Source organism: Cynocephalus volans, chromosome 16 (genome assembly GCF_027409185.1).
Source record: "Cynocephalus volans isolate mCynVol1 chromosome 16, mCynVol1.pri, whole genome shotgun sequence".
In the NCBI taxonomy this organism is placed as follows: Eukaryota; Metazoa; Chordata; class Mammalia; order Dermoptera; family Cynocephalidae; genus Cynocephalus; species Cynocephalus volans.
The window spans coordinates 16736095-16752801 of NC_084475.1; the positions used below are offsets into that span (position 1 = coordinate 16736095).

The window sequence follows — 16707 nt, forward strand, 5'->3', positions numbered from 1 at the left end:
GAAATTCCAATAAAACCATTTATTGAATGTTCCATTTCCCCCACTAATCTGAAATGTTATTTTTATCATGCTATATATACCTAGATACGGACTCTATTCTATTCTGAACTAGGACAACATAGTCCTAACAACTGTGGCTCCACAGTTTCGAGTACGGCATACATCTCTGGACTCAAACCCTTCCCACATCCTCAAGTCCCCATCCCTTTACCCTTCCTCCTCCTACTTTGTGGCACTCTCTCAAAACCCTTCTCCATTACGAGTTTCAGCACCCTGCAACTTTCATATATTTCTATCCATGCTTTCCTCCAGTCTCAAGGAGGCATTCATTCCCTCTTTCCCTATCCCAAGGTGACCTTCACCTGAGTTCTCGTTCTCCACTGCCCGAGACCTCATCAGTAACCATCCTTCTTTATTAATACTTCTATTTCTCTTCCTCCACTGACTTCTTACCTCATTCAATAAACATATCCTGGTCTTCCCAATTTAAAAAACAAATACAAAAAGAGTTCCATCTACCGTGGCTTAATATCCATCCATTCGCCCTAACCCTGTGTGCTTCCGCCCCACACCAATGATTCCTTGGATCTTTCCAGTAGTTTGTACCACTCTGCTGTAACTGTTCTCTGCAACACCAAGCGAACCAACAGTCTTCTCACACTTTTTGACCTTTTTAACGCTCGACAGAATTCACAACTCTTTTCTGGGCTCTCTTTTTTCCTCAGCTTCCAAAACCCGGCAGCTCTGGGTCTCTTCCACCTCTCACTTGCTCCAATTTTTCACCCCGCTCTTAAGCATGAACTTGTGTTTAAGAGCTCAGTCCTCTCCTCTCCTTTCACATTCTCTTTCTCTCTCTTCACAGAATCAAAGAAAAGGCTTTGACTTAAAACAGAGCTAGATTTTATCCTGATGCTAACAGCTGTGTGACCTAGGATAAATTATTTAAACTTTTTGAGCTTTGCTTTCTTTATTTGTATAATGGAGATAATACTTCTTTCAAAGGATTGTTGACGAGATCAAATAAGATCACATGTGCATAGCAGCTGGCTAGGCCCAATGGGCAACTAATAAACGTTGACTTCTCCTTTCCCATACGCGACTCCCAAACTTTTGTCTCTGATCTCTCTGGAGTTTCAGTCCAAATCTTTAACCACCTGCCATATCTTTTCATGTGGATATCCCACCTTTGCTTCAAAACTCAATGAATAACTTTTTCTTCTGAAAAGAGGTGGAATAAAGAGCATTTTTAGTTTAAAAGCAGGCACCAGAATTCCTCTTAGGGAAGGCACTGTCTTTTAGGGGGGATATATACCTTAACAAACTGCTGAGAATGGAGAGCCACAAATGGTTATGGGTGCTTTTGTTGTTCCTTGATGAAACCCCAAATGCTTTGTAATTTGTTTTTTGTCTGAGAGAGAAGAGTAGAGTCAGAAAAAGGAGAGGTAAGAAGGAGACATCCAGACAGAAAAAGGCTGGGGTTGGTGAGCTTAACAGCCAGTAAAACTCTCTAGCTTAAGTACAGTTTTAGGGTGACAATGCTTATTATCCCTTTGGGGTTGTTTGCATTTCTGTAATATAAACCCAACTCATTATCCCCCACAAATCTTTAGTAAAATCTACACTTTGAATACATCATGTAAATAGAATTTTTTGTAGAAAAAAAAAAAGAATGGACTGATGTCACATCTGTTGTAGGACAAAGACAGCAAGCTGGAGCCCATGAGTCAAAATGGTCATAATATTATACCCTAGAGAATTCATAGAAATCTTGGCGGGGCATTAGAATTCTCCATTCTACAATTTTAGGTAATTGCTGGGTTTTTGTCTAATTTGCCGAGATCTGAAGGCACAGTAAAGCCCTAGATGACATTTAGGATACTGTTTGTTTTGTTTTTGGTGACTGGCCAGGATGGAGATCCAAACCCTTGACCTTGGTGTTATAACACCGTGCTCTACCCAACTGAGCTAACCAGCCAACCAGGACTCACTTTAAAAGCAGTTCCTGCTCCAGATTCTCAATTTCTGTAAATGGTGCCTCATTTCTCTATTAACTCAGGCTAAAAACGTCATAGTCATCAAAGCCACAAAAACACTAAACATGTGCTTTGTGCAAAGCATCCTAGTCAAAATCTCGCCCTTTCTAAATTTGATTACAGTGGTTATCACGTAATAGTTTCCTACCAAATCTGTATGCTTCCACTTTTTTTTTGGTGGCTGGATGGATGGAAAGGGGATCCGAAACCTTGACCTTGGTATTAACAGCACCACGCTCTAACCAGCCAAACCCTATACTTCAACTTCTCCCAACCATTCATACCTCTTTCTTAAGCAGAGATAGTCTTTTTAGATTAAAAGACCTAATCTAAATCTTTTAATTAGTTTATTTTTAGAGATAAAAATACCATTTGGTTCCTCTCCATTGTGGCTCCTACCCATCCTCTCAATTTCTGTCCCAACCAATTAATTCTATTCATTATCTTCTAAATCCAACAGGAATATTTCCAACCTTTAGGCCATTACTAATACTATTCTCTGCATTGTACTATTTAAGAGTTCTACAGCCTACCTTCAAAATCTACTTTCAACGACTGGCCAGTTACCTCAGTTGGTTAGAGCGCCATGTTATAACACCAAGGTCAAGGGTTTAGATCCCAGTACTGGCCAGCCACTGAAAATCAAAACAAAAAACCAAAAATCTATCTTCAATGCTATTCGCTCCCAACCCACCCTTAGTAAGCAAGTTTTTCTCTTTATTTTACTCAAAAGGCTTAAATCCCTCTATACTGTTACTTTTAACAGCTTTACTGAGGTATAATATACATAGCATAAAATTCATCCATTGTACAATTCAATGATTTGGGTAATCATCCTCACAATCCATTTGAAGACATTTCCATCACCCCAAAATGTTCTATCATGCCTGTTTACAATTAATTCTCACTCCCATACCCAGCCCTAGGCAAACACTGCTCTACTAACTCTATAAACTTGCTTCCTCTAGCTATTTCACAGAAACAGACTTATGCAATGTATAGACTTGCATCTGGCTTCTTTCACTTAGCATAAAGTTTTTAGAGTTAAATCATGTTGTGGGGTATGTATCAGTAGCTCACTCCTTTAAATTGCTGAATAGTATTTAATTGCATGGATATACTACATTTTGTTTATCCATTCACAGGCTGATGGACATTTGGATTATTTCCAGTCTTTTGCCCATTATGAGCAATGCAGCTTTGAACATCTGTGTACATGTCTTTGTGTGTATATATATTATTTCTTTTGCACAGATTCGTAGGAGTAGAATTGTTGGATCACCAGGTAAATTACATTTATTTATTTTTTGGCGCTGGCTGGTACAGGCATACGAACCCTTGACTTGGGTGTTATAACACCATTCTAACCAACTGAGCTAACCAGCCAGCCTGGTTTAACTTTTTAAGACACTGCCAAACTCTTCTCCAAAGTGGTTGTACCATTTTACATTCCCCTCAGCAATTCACAAGGATTTCAATCTCTGCATTCTCCTCAAAACTTGATATGGTCTGTCTGTCTTATTTTAGCTGTCCTAGTAGGTGTGAAGTGGTATAAATGTATTTTCCTAATAACTACTGATGTCAAGCATCTTTATGTGTTTACTAGCCATTCCTGTACCTTCTTGTGTAAAATATCTATTCAGCTCCTTTGTCCATTTTTTAATTGGGTTGTCTTTTTAATATTGAGTTCTAAGAGTTCTTGATATATTCTGGACACAAATCCTTTATCTATGATTTGCAAATTTTTTTTTAGAAGGTGGCTTGTCTTCTCATCTTCTCAATGTCTTTTGAAGCAGAAATGTTAATTTTGAAGAAATCCAATTTATCATTTTTTGCTTTTATGGATTGTGCTTATGGTATCATATCAAAGAACTCCTGCCCAATCCAAATCAAATAATTTCTTCTAAGGGTTTTACAGTTTTATCTTTTGCATTTAGGTCTACGATCCGTTTTTTAAATAGCTTTATGGAGATATAATTTACATACAATTCATATTAAATATATACACTATTTAAAGTGTACAATCACACTATTTAAAGTGTACAATCCAATGGTTTTCAGTATATTTACAGAGTTGTGCAACCATTCACCACTAATTTTAGAATATTTCATTACCCCTAAAAGAAACCAATTAGCAGTCATTTCCCCTCCTCCCTAGCCCCTGGCAGTCACTAATCTACTTTCTGTCTCTACGGATTTGCCTCTTCTGGATCCATGCGCTCAGTGATTTTGATGCCTATAACAAGAAGCAGGATAGAAACCCTAAAATCAACTTTGTAATTCATGATGTGGATCATAGAGGGAGTATTAACAATACAAGCTATTTGGTGGCTGTATCAGTCAAGATTCTGTAGAGTAACAGAACCAATAGGAAATATACATACAGTATAAAATTTATTTTGAGGAACTGGCACAGGTGATTGTGGGGGCTAATTTAGCTTTTTTTTTTTATGGTAGTAACTGTATTTTCTATGAATTTCAGAAACCTCCATAATTTAAAAATATCAAACTATGACAACAATTCTTTATTCTGTAAAAGGTTTCATTTTTCCAAAACTAAGTTCATGATTTCAAAACTAATATTGAAGCTCCTAAAAGCTAAGAGAAACTTTTATAATTATTTGACAGGCAAAGAATTATTACCCATGTTTTTATTTTTATTTTTAATTTTTTTGGCAGCTGGCTGGTATGAGTATGCAAACCCTTGATCTTGGTGTTATCAGCACCTCGCTCTACTCCACTGAGCTAACCAGCAGGCCCTTTATGACTCAGGCTTTTAAAAACTGCTCTTGTCATAGGGCAGACCCATTTGACAAGGATATGTCTACTCCAACACAACAAAAATTGGGAAAGTACCCTTGATAATGTAGGTGGGTCTTATCCAATTAGCTGAAGGCTTGAAGGGCAAAAACCGAGGTTTAACCAGATTAGCTGGTCAGGACTCTGATTACCATTCTGAATTTTTTTTTTCATGGCAGCTGGCCAATAAGGGGATCTGAACCCTGGACCTTGGTGTTATCAGCACCATGCTCTACTCAACTGAGCTAATCAGACAGCCCACCATTCTGAATTTTTAAAAGAGGTTTACTTCTTAAGACTTCAGCAAAAAGAATTATTCCTATTTTCCAATTTGCTCAAAAATGTATAGCAAAACAAAGTAGAGTCATGATGTACTGATTTATATGAATTAAATTGTCTTTACAGTATAGGTGACCCTCGAACAACACAGGTTTGAACTGTGCAGGTCCACTTACACGTGGATTTATAAGAATATAGTACATAATACATATATAAAATATGTGTTAATCAACTGTTTATGTTATTGGTAAAGCCTCTGGTCAAAAGCAGGCTATTAATAGTTAAGTGTTTGGGAAGTCAAAAAGTTATACACAGATTCTTGACTGCACCAGGAAGTCAGTGCCCCTAACCCCACATTGTCCAAGGGTCAGCTGTATATCTATTTCTTCCTGGATGGAGAAAACAGACCTAATGACTTTTATCAATATGGATACTTCTGTCTAAATATTGGCATGTATGCATAAAAACAACCACCTCAGCAAAGCCATACCTCTGTTAAACAAATGATCATGGGTTTTTAAAAAAGCAAAGATCTGGGGCCGGCCTATGGCTCACTTGGGAGAGTGTGGTGCTGATAACACCAAGGCCACGGGTTTGGATCCTATATAGGGATGGCCAGTTCGCTCACTGGCTGAGCGTGGTGCTGATAACACCAAGCCAAGGGTTAAGATCCCCTTACCGGTTATCTTTAAAAAAAAAAAAATAATAATAAATAAATAAATAAATAATAAAAAAGCAAAGATCTTAGGCAAGGATTAAAGGCATGTATGGCCTCTAATGCAAAAATTACAAAGGCACAACCAAATGCAAAAGAATAGTACTATAAATTGCTTTCTATGCTAATGGAGAAATACTATACAGAAATTAACTCCTGCCATATCTTCTGTTACTTAAATGATTAATATTCATGCATTTATTAACAAAGCTAAAAATCACCTAAGAACATTTGTGTAACATTATTCATTGCTACATTATTTGCAATAGTAAAATATTGGGAAAAAAACAAATCTTCATCCATAGGAGACTGTGAAAAAATGATAGTACATGCATACAGAGGAATATTATACAGTTGTTCAAAAAAGAACCCAAAACCTCTCAAATATGTTAACAGTAGAAAAAGAGCTCCAATATCCCTGAAAGTGAAAAGAACAAGGTGTAGAATAGTATAAATGGCATGCTATGCTTGTATTGCTTGTAGTTACACAGGAAATTAACAGAATTCCAAAGAAACCAAAAGTGGTACACAGGGATGGGAGGTGTACAGGGAGGAAGGGGAACTGGGTAGATGCACAACAGCAGTGAGAACAACACTTTCACGGTATGTCTTTTCATTCTTTTAAACCTCAAACCATGTGACTAGATTATTTATTCAAAAAATAAATAATTCTAAATAATTTAGGCTATTTAATTTCCACTTACCTCTATTAAAAAAACAAAAAGCTACAAACTCAAGTCCCAAAATGAAATCAGATGTTCTCAATAACTTTTAAATATTTCAAGCTCAATGTACATACAAAACTAGGGGTTCCATTAAAAATACAAAAAAGAGGGCCGGCCCGTGGCTCACTTGGGAGAGTGTGGTGCTGACAACACCAAGTCAAGGGTTAAGATCCCCTTACCGGTCATCTTAAAAAAAAAATACAAAAAAGAAAAGAAAAGCAATTTCTGCTGGGCACTGTGACCATCATTACAGGGACAGATGACAGTGTTTCTTTCTGAAACAACTGTTCCACGGGCAGTACTGTTTTAGTGACTTTCCAGTGAGCCAAAGGGTGGTCACAGCTTAGCACCTAGCCTACAAGGTATGTTCCAACAGTAGCCTGGAGAAAGCTGACTCTGCTATTTGCTTTGTTTCACTCTCAGTATTCAGGATAAGGAGACTTCTCAAAATCAACCCAGTCTGATTCCTCAGCAGGGACAGGCCTATGAGTTTTGATTCAGTTCTGACACAGAATGTCCTCCATTGCACAAATCATCAAGGACAAGTTCAAAACCCAATTCCCTGTGAAAGGCCTAGAGGCAGATGGTATAAGAAGAAGAGCACTAATTTGCTGATCATACCAGTTCATTTCTATGGGTCTCCATTCTTACCGATGAAATGAATGGGTCTGGACCAAATTCTCTTGAAGGTTCCATTCAGGTCTAAAATACCGTAATCCTGTAAAAAGCCAGGTTAATTTATTAAGATCAGATGAAGGGTGGGAGATGCCTCTAGTCTAGAGCATATAGGAAAGCTCAAGTACACAATGGTTTGTTGATTGGGATGTAGATGTTCCGATACCTATTTTTGCTGTTTCACCTTCAACAAATAACTTGGTCCACCTGCTGTAAAGATTTTTCTCATACATAGCTTCCGATGGTTGGCTCAGTTGGCTAGAGCGCAGTGTTATGATACCAAAGTCAAAGAGTTCAAATCTCAGTATTGGCCAGTCACCAAAAAAATTTTTAAAAATGAGTTACAATTAGGTAAAACTTTTTAAAGATTGGTAGAGCGAACGAGATTATTTAGTACTGTAAGTATAGAATGTGTTAGTTAAGAAAAGTTTTAGTTTGATCCATTATCCTTTTATTATCACCATTCAAGATTCATACTTGTACTAAAACCCTTTGAAGAACAGCCTTTCGGAGATTTACCTATGTTAATTCCCGTATATGAAGGAGGGGGTGAATACCTTCCTTAAGCAGCAAACTCTACTGAAAACTCCAAGCTCAGCAAAACATGCTCCACATTCTGATCAATAAAAGCCAAGTGATGTAGGGGGAAAAAACCACAAATACTACTGCATATATTCGTCTATTAAAAAACAAAACGCATGCCTTCTTTAGGGCTGATTTCATATACTAATAATTGGCCAGAGCTTTATTAAAATACTAATGATTTGCAACTTTATCTTAGACCTTTCTAAAATAGCTCTTAATCATATTCATCCTTGCAAGGATTCATTCTTTGGCACAAAAGCAGTGAGAAGCACAGCTCTGGCAGACACTCTGCAGGGATCCAGGTTCATTGTCTGGCCCCTGCTTTCACCTGGCAGGAACTGGACACACTGCTGAGAAACCAGCTCATCTCATTAGCATGTCTTTATTCTACCAAAAAGAGAATGGCTCCGCTCCAATTCTAACACCTCACTCCAAGATCACCAAAATCCCCATCAGGTCTCAAGCCAAAGAGAAGATAGTCACCATCAGTCCCCAGAAGACTTGAGAGTGGCAATTAAAAATAAAGAGAGGATAGCTAGGTCATATGCACCAGCAATTCAAATTGGCTGGTGCTCAATCAACTGAATTACTTTCTCGTGATTCTCTCCCCTTTACCGTCAAAATCCTCCTCCACCTCCAGTGTTGACGCCACAACCCAAAGGCTGGAGACACTTATCTTTTTAAATGAAGGAATAATTCTGAAAACAAACATAATACTTCTACACATCTTAAATACCTCTGCCCTGTCCCAGAGCTATCCCCATTCCACAAACCAGGCTTGCCGCTACTCTGCCAAAGGGACAATCCAAGTGACTCTGATACTCAGATTCCCAAATATATTCCCAATATAAAACACTTTCCCCCCTTCCTTTTGCCTCTGGAAAAGCACCAGCACTGTAAACGTATGTTCGGCCTCCATCCTCCAGCAGGCAATGGAAGCTTTTCCATGAGAAACCTAATTCTAACCTTTTCAGGGGCCTGGATGCGGCAGCCCAGGGACAGCACCTGGCACAGGTGCCTGTCACGGGTGCCAAGACCGCCTCCTCTAAGTCCTCAGCCCCTGCGAGGCGAGCGGGCTCTGCGACCTCGCCTGCGACGCTGGCAGCCCCGCTCCCAGGAGCCGCAGTCCCCGCCGGACGCACGTCCCTGTAACAGGGCAGATTACAACGGAGGCTGCTCACGTCCTCGGTGGACGGGCTCGGTGACCTCGGTGACCCCGCCAGGGCCCTAAAGCAGCCCCTCCGCTAATTGGCCTGGGGCGGCGGGAGAACTCGGCCTCCTCGAAGAACTCCCACGTTCCAAGATCGCATCGGGGCGACCGCGGCCACTAGGTCCCCGTGGACCCCCTCTCGGCAGCAACCCGACCAGGAGCCCCCACTTCTCTCCCTCCTGCGTCCCCCCAGCCCGCGGCGCCGCCCGGCCCTCACCGGACTTGGGCGGGTAGCGGTACACGGAATTGGACGGGATGTCCACCTCCTCCACGCCCGCGTGCTGCCGGCTCGTCAGGGCCCCCATGGCCGCCGCGGCCGCGGCGCCCGGCCCGGCCCTGGCGCCCGCGCCGCCCTCCGCACCTCAGCGCGGGCGCCCGCTCCGCGCGCGCTGCGGGGGTCGGCTGCCCGACGCGGCCGGCTCCGCTGCGGCGCTGCGGCTCTGGCGGCGGGGAGCCCCCGGCACGCCGCGAACCATCCTCCGCCGGGCACCGCGGCGGCGCCTCTGCCGAAGGGGTCTGCGGCGCTGGGCCGGGGGCGCCGCCGCGGCCGCCTCAGGCCTCGTGATGTCAGCGGAGGCTCGCGCGCGGGGACCGCGGCGGCCCCAGCCAATGGCGAGGCGGGGCGGGAGCGCCCCCGCCCGGCCAGCCAATGGGCAGCCGCCGGCCGCAGGAGCCGGCGGCGTCTGCCTCGCGCGGGGAGCCGCGGCCGGACAACGCGCGGGGACGCGGCCCGGGGGCTCGCGGCGGGGGCGGGGCCTGTCCGGGGGCGGGGCCGGCGGGCGCTGGACCGCGCCCACAGCGAGGCGCGGGGCTGCGGGGGGCTACGCCTGGCGGAGGAGGCGCTACCCCCTGAGCTCCTGTTTATCCCGGCTCGGATTACCACGCAGAGAGCTGCCTCCTCCCGCTGGCCATTGTCCCAGACATCCGAAAGCGTGGCCCCCCGCCCTGGCAGCTTCCCGGCTGAAGGAAGCCCTCCTCATCCCCACCTCCTCACTTCTGCAGACGTCAGCCGTCAGAAACCCGCAGAGGGGGCGAGAGGAGGGGCGCCCCACGGCCCCCTGAGTCGGAGCAGGTCGGGGAGGCACAGGAGGTGTTCACGTCTCTCGTGTCCACAGAGCCCGAAACCCAGGTGCTGTGCCAAGCCCATCTCCCAGGGGTCGGTAAGACTAACTAGTTAATGCTGGTGACTGACTGGCCGGGATGTCGCCATCCCTCTCACGTAGGTCTTTTCAAAGCGCTCCGGTCTTTATACATGCTGTTTATGGCTCCTTCGGACAGCTCATGTAGCCCTAAAGTCAGGAGAGCCTCAACCCGAGATAAGATCAAGACATTCAACCCCTGCCTGTACCTGGGAAACTGTACCCTGGAAACTTTGGAAAGGCCTGCATGCCAAGAGTCAACGCAGAGGAAAGGAAATCGGGCCAGGCAGAGCCGGGGTCTGCTCTTGATAAAAACACACAATACAGTGGGAAGCTTGGGCAGGTGGAAGACGTCATTCCAAAGCTTAATTACAGACATTTGTGTTTTAAACCTTTTATTTTATTTGTGGATCTGGTAGTTTTTTCCTGAGAGGGTGCACTGATCAGCAAAAATCTCAATTGCTGGAACATGACTTCCACAACTTTTCAACAACGTTCAAAGTACAGTTTGGGGTGTCCAGTTCCCTTGATTAGGTTTGTAAGTCTAACGCTTTCCTGATTATCTTTTGCATTTTTCATCACCCCCTTTTCAGCCATAACCAACAGACCTGTGTCTTTGTGCAATTGCCTTGGTTTTCTCCATGGTCCCTTTCTCTGTCATTTATACTGACTGATGCTGAGGAGGGCCTGAGCTGCAGGGCAAGTCCCTGCCCCCGGCACCCTTTCCCAAGCACTAGGGCTCCCTGACAGAGCTCAGAGGTCTCCTCCAGCTTCTGGCCCTAACCATTAGAAGGCCCCAGACGCACCTTTGGGAGGGGACTGGTATCCTCCTCAGTACTCCTTGCACCACACACAGGTCCCACCTTGTAATTGCTGGGTAAAGGTAAAATATAAGTTATGAAGAATCCAGAACCACCTCAAAATAGAAGGCCTTCAGAACGTCCCAGAGCAAAATATTGCCTTACAATCTTGGGCTCTGTTCAGAAGCCTTTTGTTCTTCCTGCCCTCGGCATTTTGTAAAGGAGTCATCCCTCCCCTTTATGGGTTTATCTGTATGTGAGAGTTTTCTCTTCTTAGCCAGGGCCTAAGGCAGGGATGCAACTCTGGCAGCTCAGTTCTGTTGCTTACAAGGTATCTGTCCTGGTCCCACCTTAGCCTGCTCTGAGCCTGGGAAGTGGGTTCAGTCTCCATTCTGGATAACACTCCCCAAACCAAGAATTTGGTAACTCCCTCCATGAAGGAATTGTGAGTCCAGTGCTTGGAACCGTAAAGAAAAACAAAGCATTCCACAGTGATATTTGTGGAAATTTACTGGACACTGTTTATGCACCAGGCCCTGTTTTAGACAGTTTACACATATTAAAGGATTCAACAGTAACCCTTACAATAACTCTCCGAAGTACATGCTATTAACACCCCCATTTTACAGTTGAAGAAACTGAGGCAGAGAAAAGGCACTGGACTTTGAGTTGGACAAATCAAGACCCTAAGTAGTTGTGTAACTTTGGACTAAGCCCTTAGAATCTGCATCTCAGTTTATTCACTTGAAAATAGCCCAGCCCTACTGGCTTAGTCCAAAGTGAATCAAGACTCATTTTGAAAAGAAGTGATGACCACAGGGCTGGCTGGTTAGCTCAGCTGGTTAGAGCATGTTGCCGATAACAGCAATGCCTAGGGTCTGATCCCTGTGCTGACCAGAAGCTTAAAAAAAAAAATAGAAAAAAAGAAAGAAAGAAAGAAAGAGAAAGAAAAGAAAGTAACACGAGCAGTAATGATCAAAGAGACTTTCTGTGGTGCCGGCCCCATGGCTCACTCGGGAAAGTGCGGCGCTGGTAGCACTGAGGCCCCACGTTCGGATCCTATATAGGGATGGCCGGTGCGGTCACTGGCTGAGCGTGGTGCAGAGCACACTGTGCCAAGGGTTGCAATCCCCTTACCCATCAAAAAAAAAGAGAGAGACTTTTTGTGAATTAATTTAGAGTCCCACAGTCTACAAAGTATTCACATAGGGTTACAGTTTGGGAAAGAGAACCTCAGCCAGTGCCCAGGGCAAAGGCTAGAATAAGCAGCTATGCCCTTGGAGCCGTCACCCCTCGAGAAGCCGAATCCCGCATTCCTCTCCGGTCTTTCCTTGGCTCCCTTGCCAGAGATCGGAGCCAGGGAGAGTGCCAAGAGAGAAGATGGCACAGAGAAGAGGAAAAATCCAGAAGTGACTGCCATCAAGAGAGCCATAAAAATGCTTTTAACTTGAAAAAATGGCCTGGGGAGGGATTGCACAGTGCGCATGGGGAAATCACACATGAATGCCATGTGTCCTTTTGTGTAAATAGCTTCACAGGATCCTATCCATTTCCACACTGTGGAAGCAGTCCTGGAAGAATCCCAGCAAAGAACTCAGCATTCAAGGGTCTCGGGGGTTTCCTCTACACATCTGTGCAAGGCAGGGGGGTAGAAGCCAAGTATTTTATTGGGTTCAAGCTCTTCTTCTCAATCTTGGGTCTAAGGGAGAAAGGAGAAGGCACAGGGACAAGTAGTTTTCAGGTCAGGTAATCCCTTTGAGCTTTGAATTTGGTTCATTCAGGTTGTCCTGGATTTAGCCCAGATGTGCATTTTCCATGCTTGTAGCGCATGCATTTATTTCAGCCTGTAACAGGGAGTGAGAGAGCCTGCAGGCGAAAGCTGCTGCCCTGCAGAACACCATTCCCTAGGTGGCAGGGCAGGGAAGGCCAGCTGATGCGTCGGGTGACCTAAAGAAGCTGAGACAGGCCCCTGCATGGACACAGGAAAATTAAGTCCTGACTTCTTCTGAATAACTACGGGGTCTCTCCAAAAGACAAGACCCAATCAACAACACAAAAGGGCCATGAGCCCTCTCTCAGTCCTCAGCCTGTGGCTTCAGTGGATTAAAACCAAAACCACCAGCAGAGAATTTCACATCCTGCTCGGGATCAGCAGGCTAAGCTAACACCAACAGAAGAGTCTGATTCTAAATGCTTCAGAACCCTGCAATTGGTTCCTTTGGCAACCTAAGGCTCTCTGTTGAGGAAAATAACCTTATCCATTAGGAAGTCAGCAATCGGGCTTTCATATTTCACTTCTTGCCAAGTGTGAATTCTTCATTGTTAATTTGATGCTCAGCTGTGGGTCACTAACAAAGGAGAGCTGTTCAAATGGCTGCAAACTTCAGTTGAGTTTGTAGCTTTTTAATCTGCACTTCAAGTTAAGGCCAAAATGAAAGACAATGTTTATACTGCCCTGCATGGGGGAGGCTGAGTGAGGCACCTGGGGTGTAAATTTTAAGACCACACTCTCAGTGTCACACGAGTGCCTCACCTGCCTTCCCCTGCTGCCCAGGCATCTGACATTTGGAGAAATGAGGGGCCTGAGACTACTCCTGTTCAGGGACCAGTTTAAAGGAATTAGGGGAGTCCATTCTATTTTGCTTTACTCACAGATCTTCACTCTCCAATACCAGACCATGTAAGCTCATTTCTGTGTGTGTACTTCTGCCTTCACTTACCTCATCACTGGTACTGCCCTTCTTTTGGTTTTGAGCTCACCCCACCTGGGGCTGCACATTCTGCATGGTCAAGTCAGTGTGCAAAGAATGTGCCGCGAGTATTTCAGCCCAGTATCAACTCAGCTGCCCATTCCACCCCTGCCTTCTCCGGGAAACAGACTGAGCAGGTACAAAGCCCAGCATCTGTCTCTTGCTACCCAGAGAAAGCAGACTGTGGAAGAGGCAGCGTGATGACAGCCCCAAACCTTTCTTTAACAAAACAAATACTCAACTGCGGTTACTTAGAAGATCAAAGGAAGAAAATGAGAACAAATTCTCTTCCTGCTCCCAGGGTTTCTTGAAAATGCCTGTCCTGGCTGGATCAGCAGATTTTAAAGGAACCTTGAAGGAGCAGCCCCTTCACCGATCAGGTGAGGCAGCTGCAGCGTGGGCAGGCAAAGGGACTTGCCAAGGCCATACAAGTGGCAGTGATGGCTCAGAGCCCAGAGATCACCAACTCTCTCTGTATTATGGGAAGCCAGTGCTGCTGGTTTGTTTTTTCTCTCTCTTTTTTTTTTTTTTTTTTTTTGCAGGGTGAGCTGTACTCCTAGAGCTGACGTAAGAGGCTGAACTGACTCAAGGAAAAAGCTCAGAAAAGCAACACAAGTGCATAGGTGTGTTCAGCGGTTGAGATTACATTGCCAGCAAGGAGTTGCCAGTTAGCTCAGTTGGTTAGTGTGCAGCCTTATAACACCAGGGTCATGGGTTCAGATCCCCGCATCAGCCAGCCGCCAAAAAAACAGTTAACAACAAGCAATTAGCTGCCCTCGCATGAAAGTGATCCATCACTGTGCTCAGGCTGGAATAAGAAAACCACAGAGCTTCTCTCAGCTGAAGACGCCCTTCACCCTCCCTCTATTTCTCTGAAACTAGAGCTCAAATCAGGACTGCAGAACATGAACCAATCACCCCATCACATAACTTCTCCCAGGCACAGGGACCAAAGGGCAGACAAGAGAAAAGAGAAATGAGAGTGGCCACTGAGGGTTAGGGGATCAGATTCTTAGCAAGCGGTTTTAAGCATCATGTGCACACGAATACTTTATCTCAGCAAGAGTCTGAGTGCAGACTGAAGTCCACTACAGGCCAGCAATTCGTTTACAATGACATGTTTATTCCTGAGCTAACTGCTTGTTTATTTAAGCGATAACTACTATCCTATTAGAACACTTCAATGACAATGTGTTGAGCCTAACAAAGTAATAAATAGAGATACTATTCACTGTTGTGGTTCTTGCAGCAAACTATTGGAAGCCTTAGATCTTTTTTATGCACTACGAGGTGTATATTCATTATATTGCTTAGTTGCATAGGTATCTTTTATATCACAAGATAAAATCTGTGTATGAAACGAGGTCTGGCAATTTCATTAGCTTCCTCTCTAGTTTTCCTACCTATTGGTCTTCTTCCCTCCTCTCATCCCTTCTAAAAACTATTCTCAGGTTAACTTTAACAGGACACAACTGTCATCACGGTATTCCCTTTCCCATATACCTTCAGTGGCTGCCTATTACCTTACTGAAGACAGACGCTTCATCCCTGAGCCCTATCCCTCCTCTGCTTCTCAATAAAACACTGCTTTAGCTGCCGCCACCTCCCCGGGGCCCCACCTGGGTCCTGAGATTTGGAGCCGGGGGAAGCTGAACCCAGCCACAACCAGGTAAAGAGCACACCAAAAACACCGTTTTCACTCGGGTAGCCCACTATAGCCACTGCAATTGCCATGGCTGCCACAAAGGCAGCTGGTCTCTGTAGTACCAGTCTCAGCCACCATGCAGATGGCACGCCAGACTCTCAACTGCATTGACACAAGGAGAGGCACCAGCAGAGACCAAAAAGAAAAAAAAAAAAAAAAAAAGAGGTCCTCTCTTTCCACACAAAGCACACTCCGGAGTAATAGAAGAAGCATTTGATTTACAGTAATAGGGGAGGACTTGGTCACAACTGTCTCAGTCCTGGACAGATCATCTAGGCAACAAACCAACAGAGGAACAGTTAGTCTATCAGATGGAGAGAACAAATCTATGGTTATTAGAGGGGGGAGGGGGAAGATAAAGGGGGGAAGGGAGGGGGACAGGGAAGGGGAGAGATTAGATAAGGGTCGTAAAGAATAAGTATGGTTTGTAACAATGAATATGGTAATAAAAAAAATAAAAAATAAAAAACCCTGCTTGCACCCCAAACACAGCTTATCACTCCTGCTCAGGCTTTTGCTCACAAAAAACCCTTCCACATGTGCCTTTTCCATTCCTGTCTGCCAAGGTGAATCCCACTCAGCTAAAATCCTACCTCTTCCATGAAGCTGCCTCCCTCTGAGAACTGCAGTCCACAGGTGGCTCTTCTTTCTCAGAAGTCCTATTATAGGAATTATTTTCTGTATAACTCATTTGACACTTATATGCAGGATGACCCCAGCCTCCAAAGGCAAAAGGCATGTATAAGGTCTGGAATTAAACAGAACAAGGTTCAAAATCCAGCTCTTCTGTTATTGGCTGTGTGTATGGGAAAGTTCCCCAACCTCTCTGAGCCTTAGTTTCCTCAGCTACAAATGAACATGAGAACAGCAAAGGGCTGTTTGAACATTAAGTCAAACAAGGTATGTGAAGCCCTAGCACAGTTCCTGGTACACAACAGGTGCTCAATAAATGCTAACTTTTTAAATTAAAAAAAAAAAATCTTTACAAAGTAGTTGGCTTCCAAAAAATAATTTTTAAGTCAGAGTTTCAGGATTTCAGAGCCAAGGTGTGTGTTTGAGACCTACCTTTTTTGTGCAGATAATGAAACTGAGATCCATGCCCCACTGGCTGGAGGCAGAGCCCAAGGGTTTGGATTTCCTGAGACATCATCTTTCTGTGCCTGCTGGGACTCAAATACCAGGAACATATCTCCCCTATCACATGTGTAGTGGCTGTTAAAGTGCCAGAGAAAAGGACACCTGGCCCCTTCCTTCTCGCAGAAGTACTGCAGCCCAGGTCACTGCACTGGAAG

The 16707-nt window shown here is 44.3% G+C and overlaps 1 protein-coding gene across 2 annotated transcripts in view; it reads right to left on the reverse strand.

The window, feature by feature from the left end:
- RNF157 (ring finger protein 157) overlaps window positions 1-9347 on the reverse strand; it is a 77700-nt gene extending 68353 nt beyond the window's left edge. For both annotated transcript variants that reach the window (XM_063080679.1, XM_063080680.1), the window contains exon 1: window positions 9239-9347. In XM_063080679.1, the coding sequence (XP_062936749.1) occupies window positions 9239-9326 (88 nt within the window). In that variant the 5' untranslated portion in view covers window positions 9327-9347. The remainder of the gene's footprint in view (window positions 1-9238) is intronic.
- Window positions 9348-16707: the final 7360 nt, after the last annotated feature.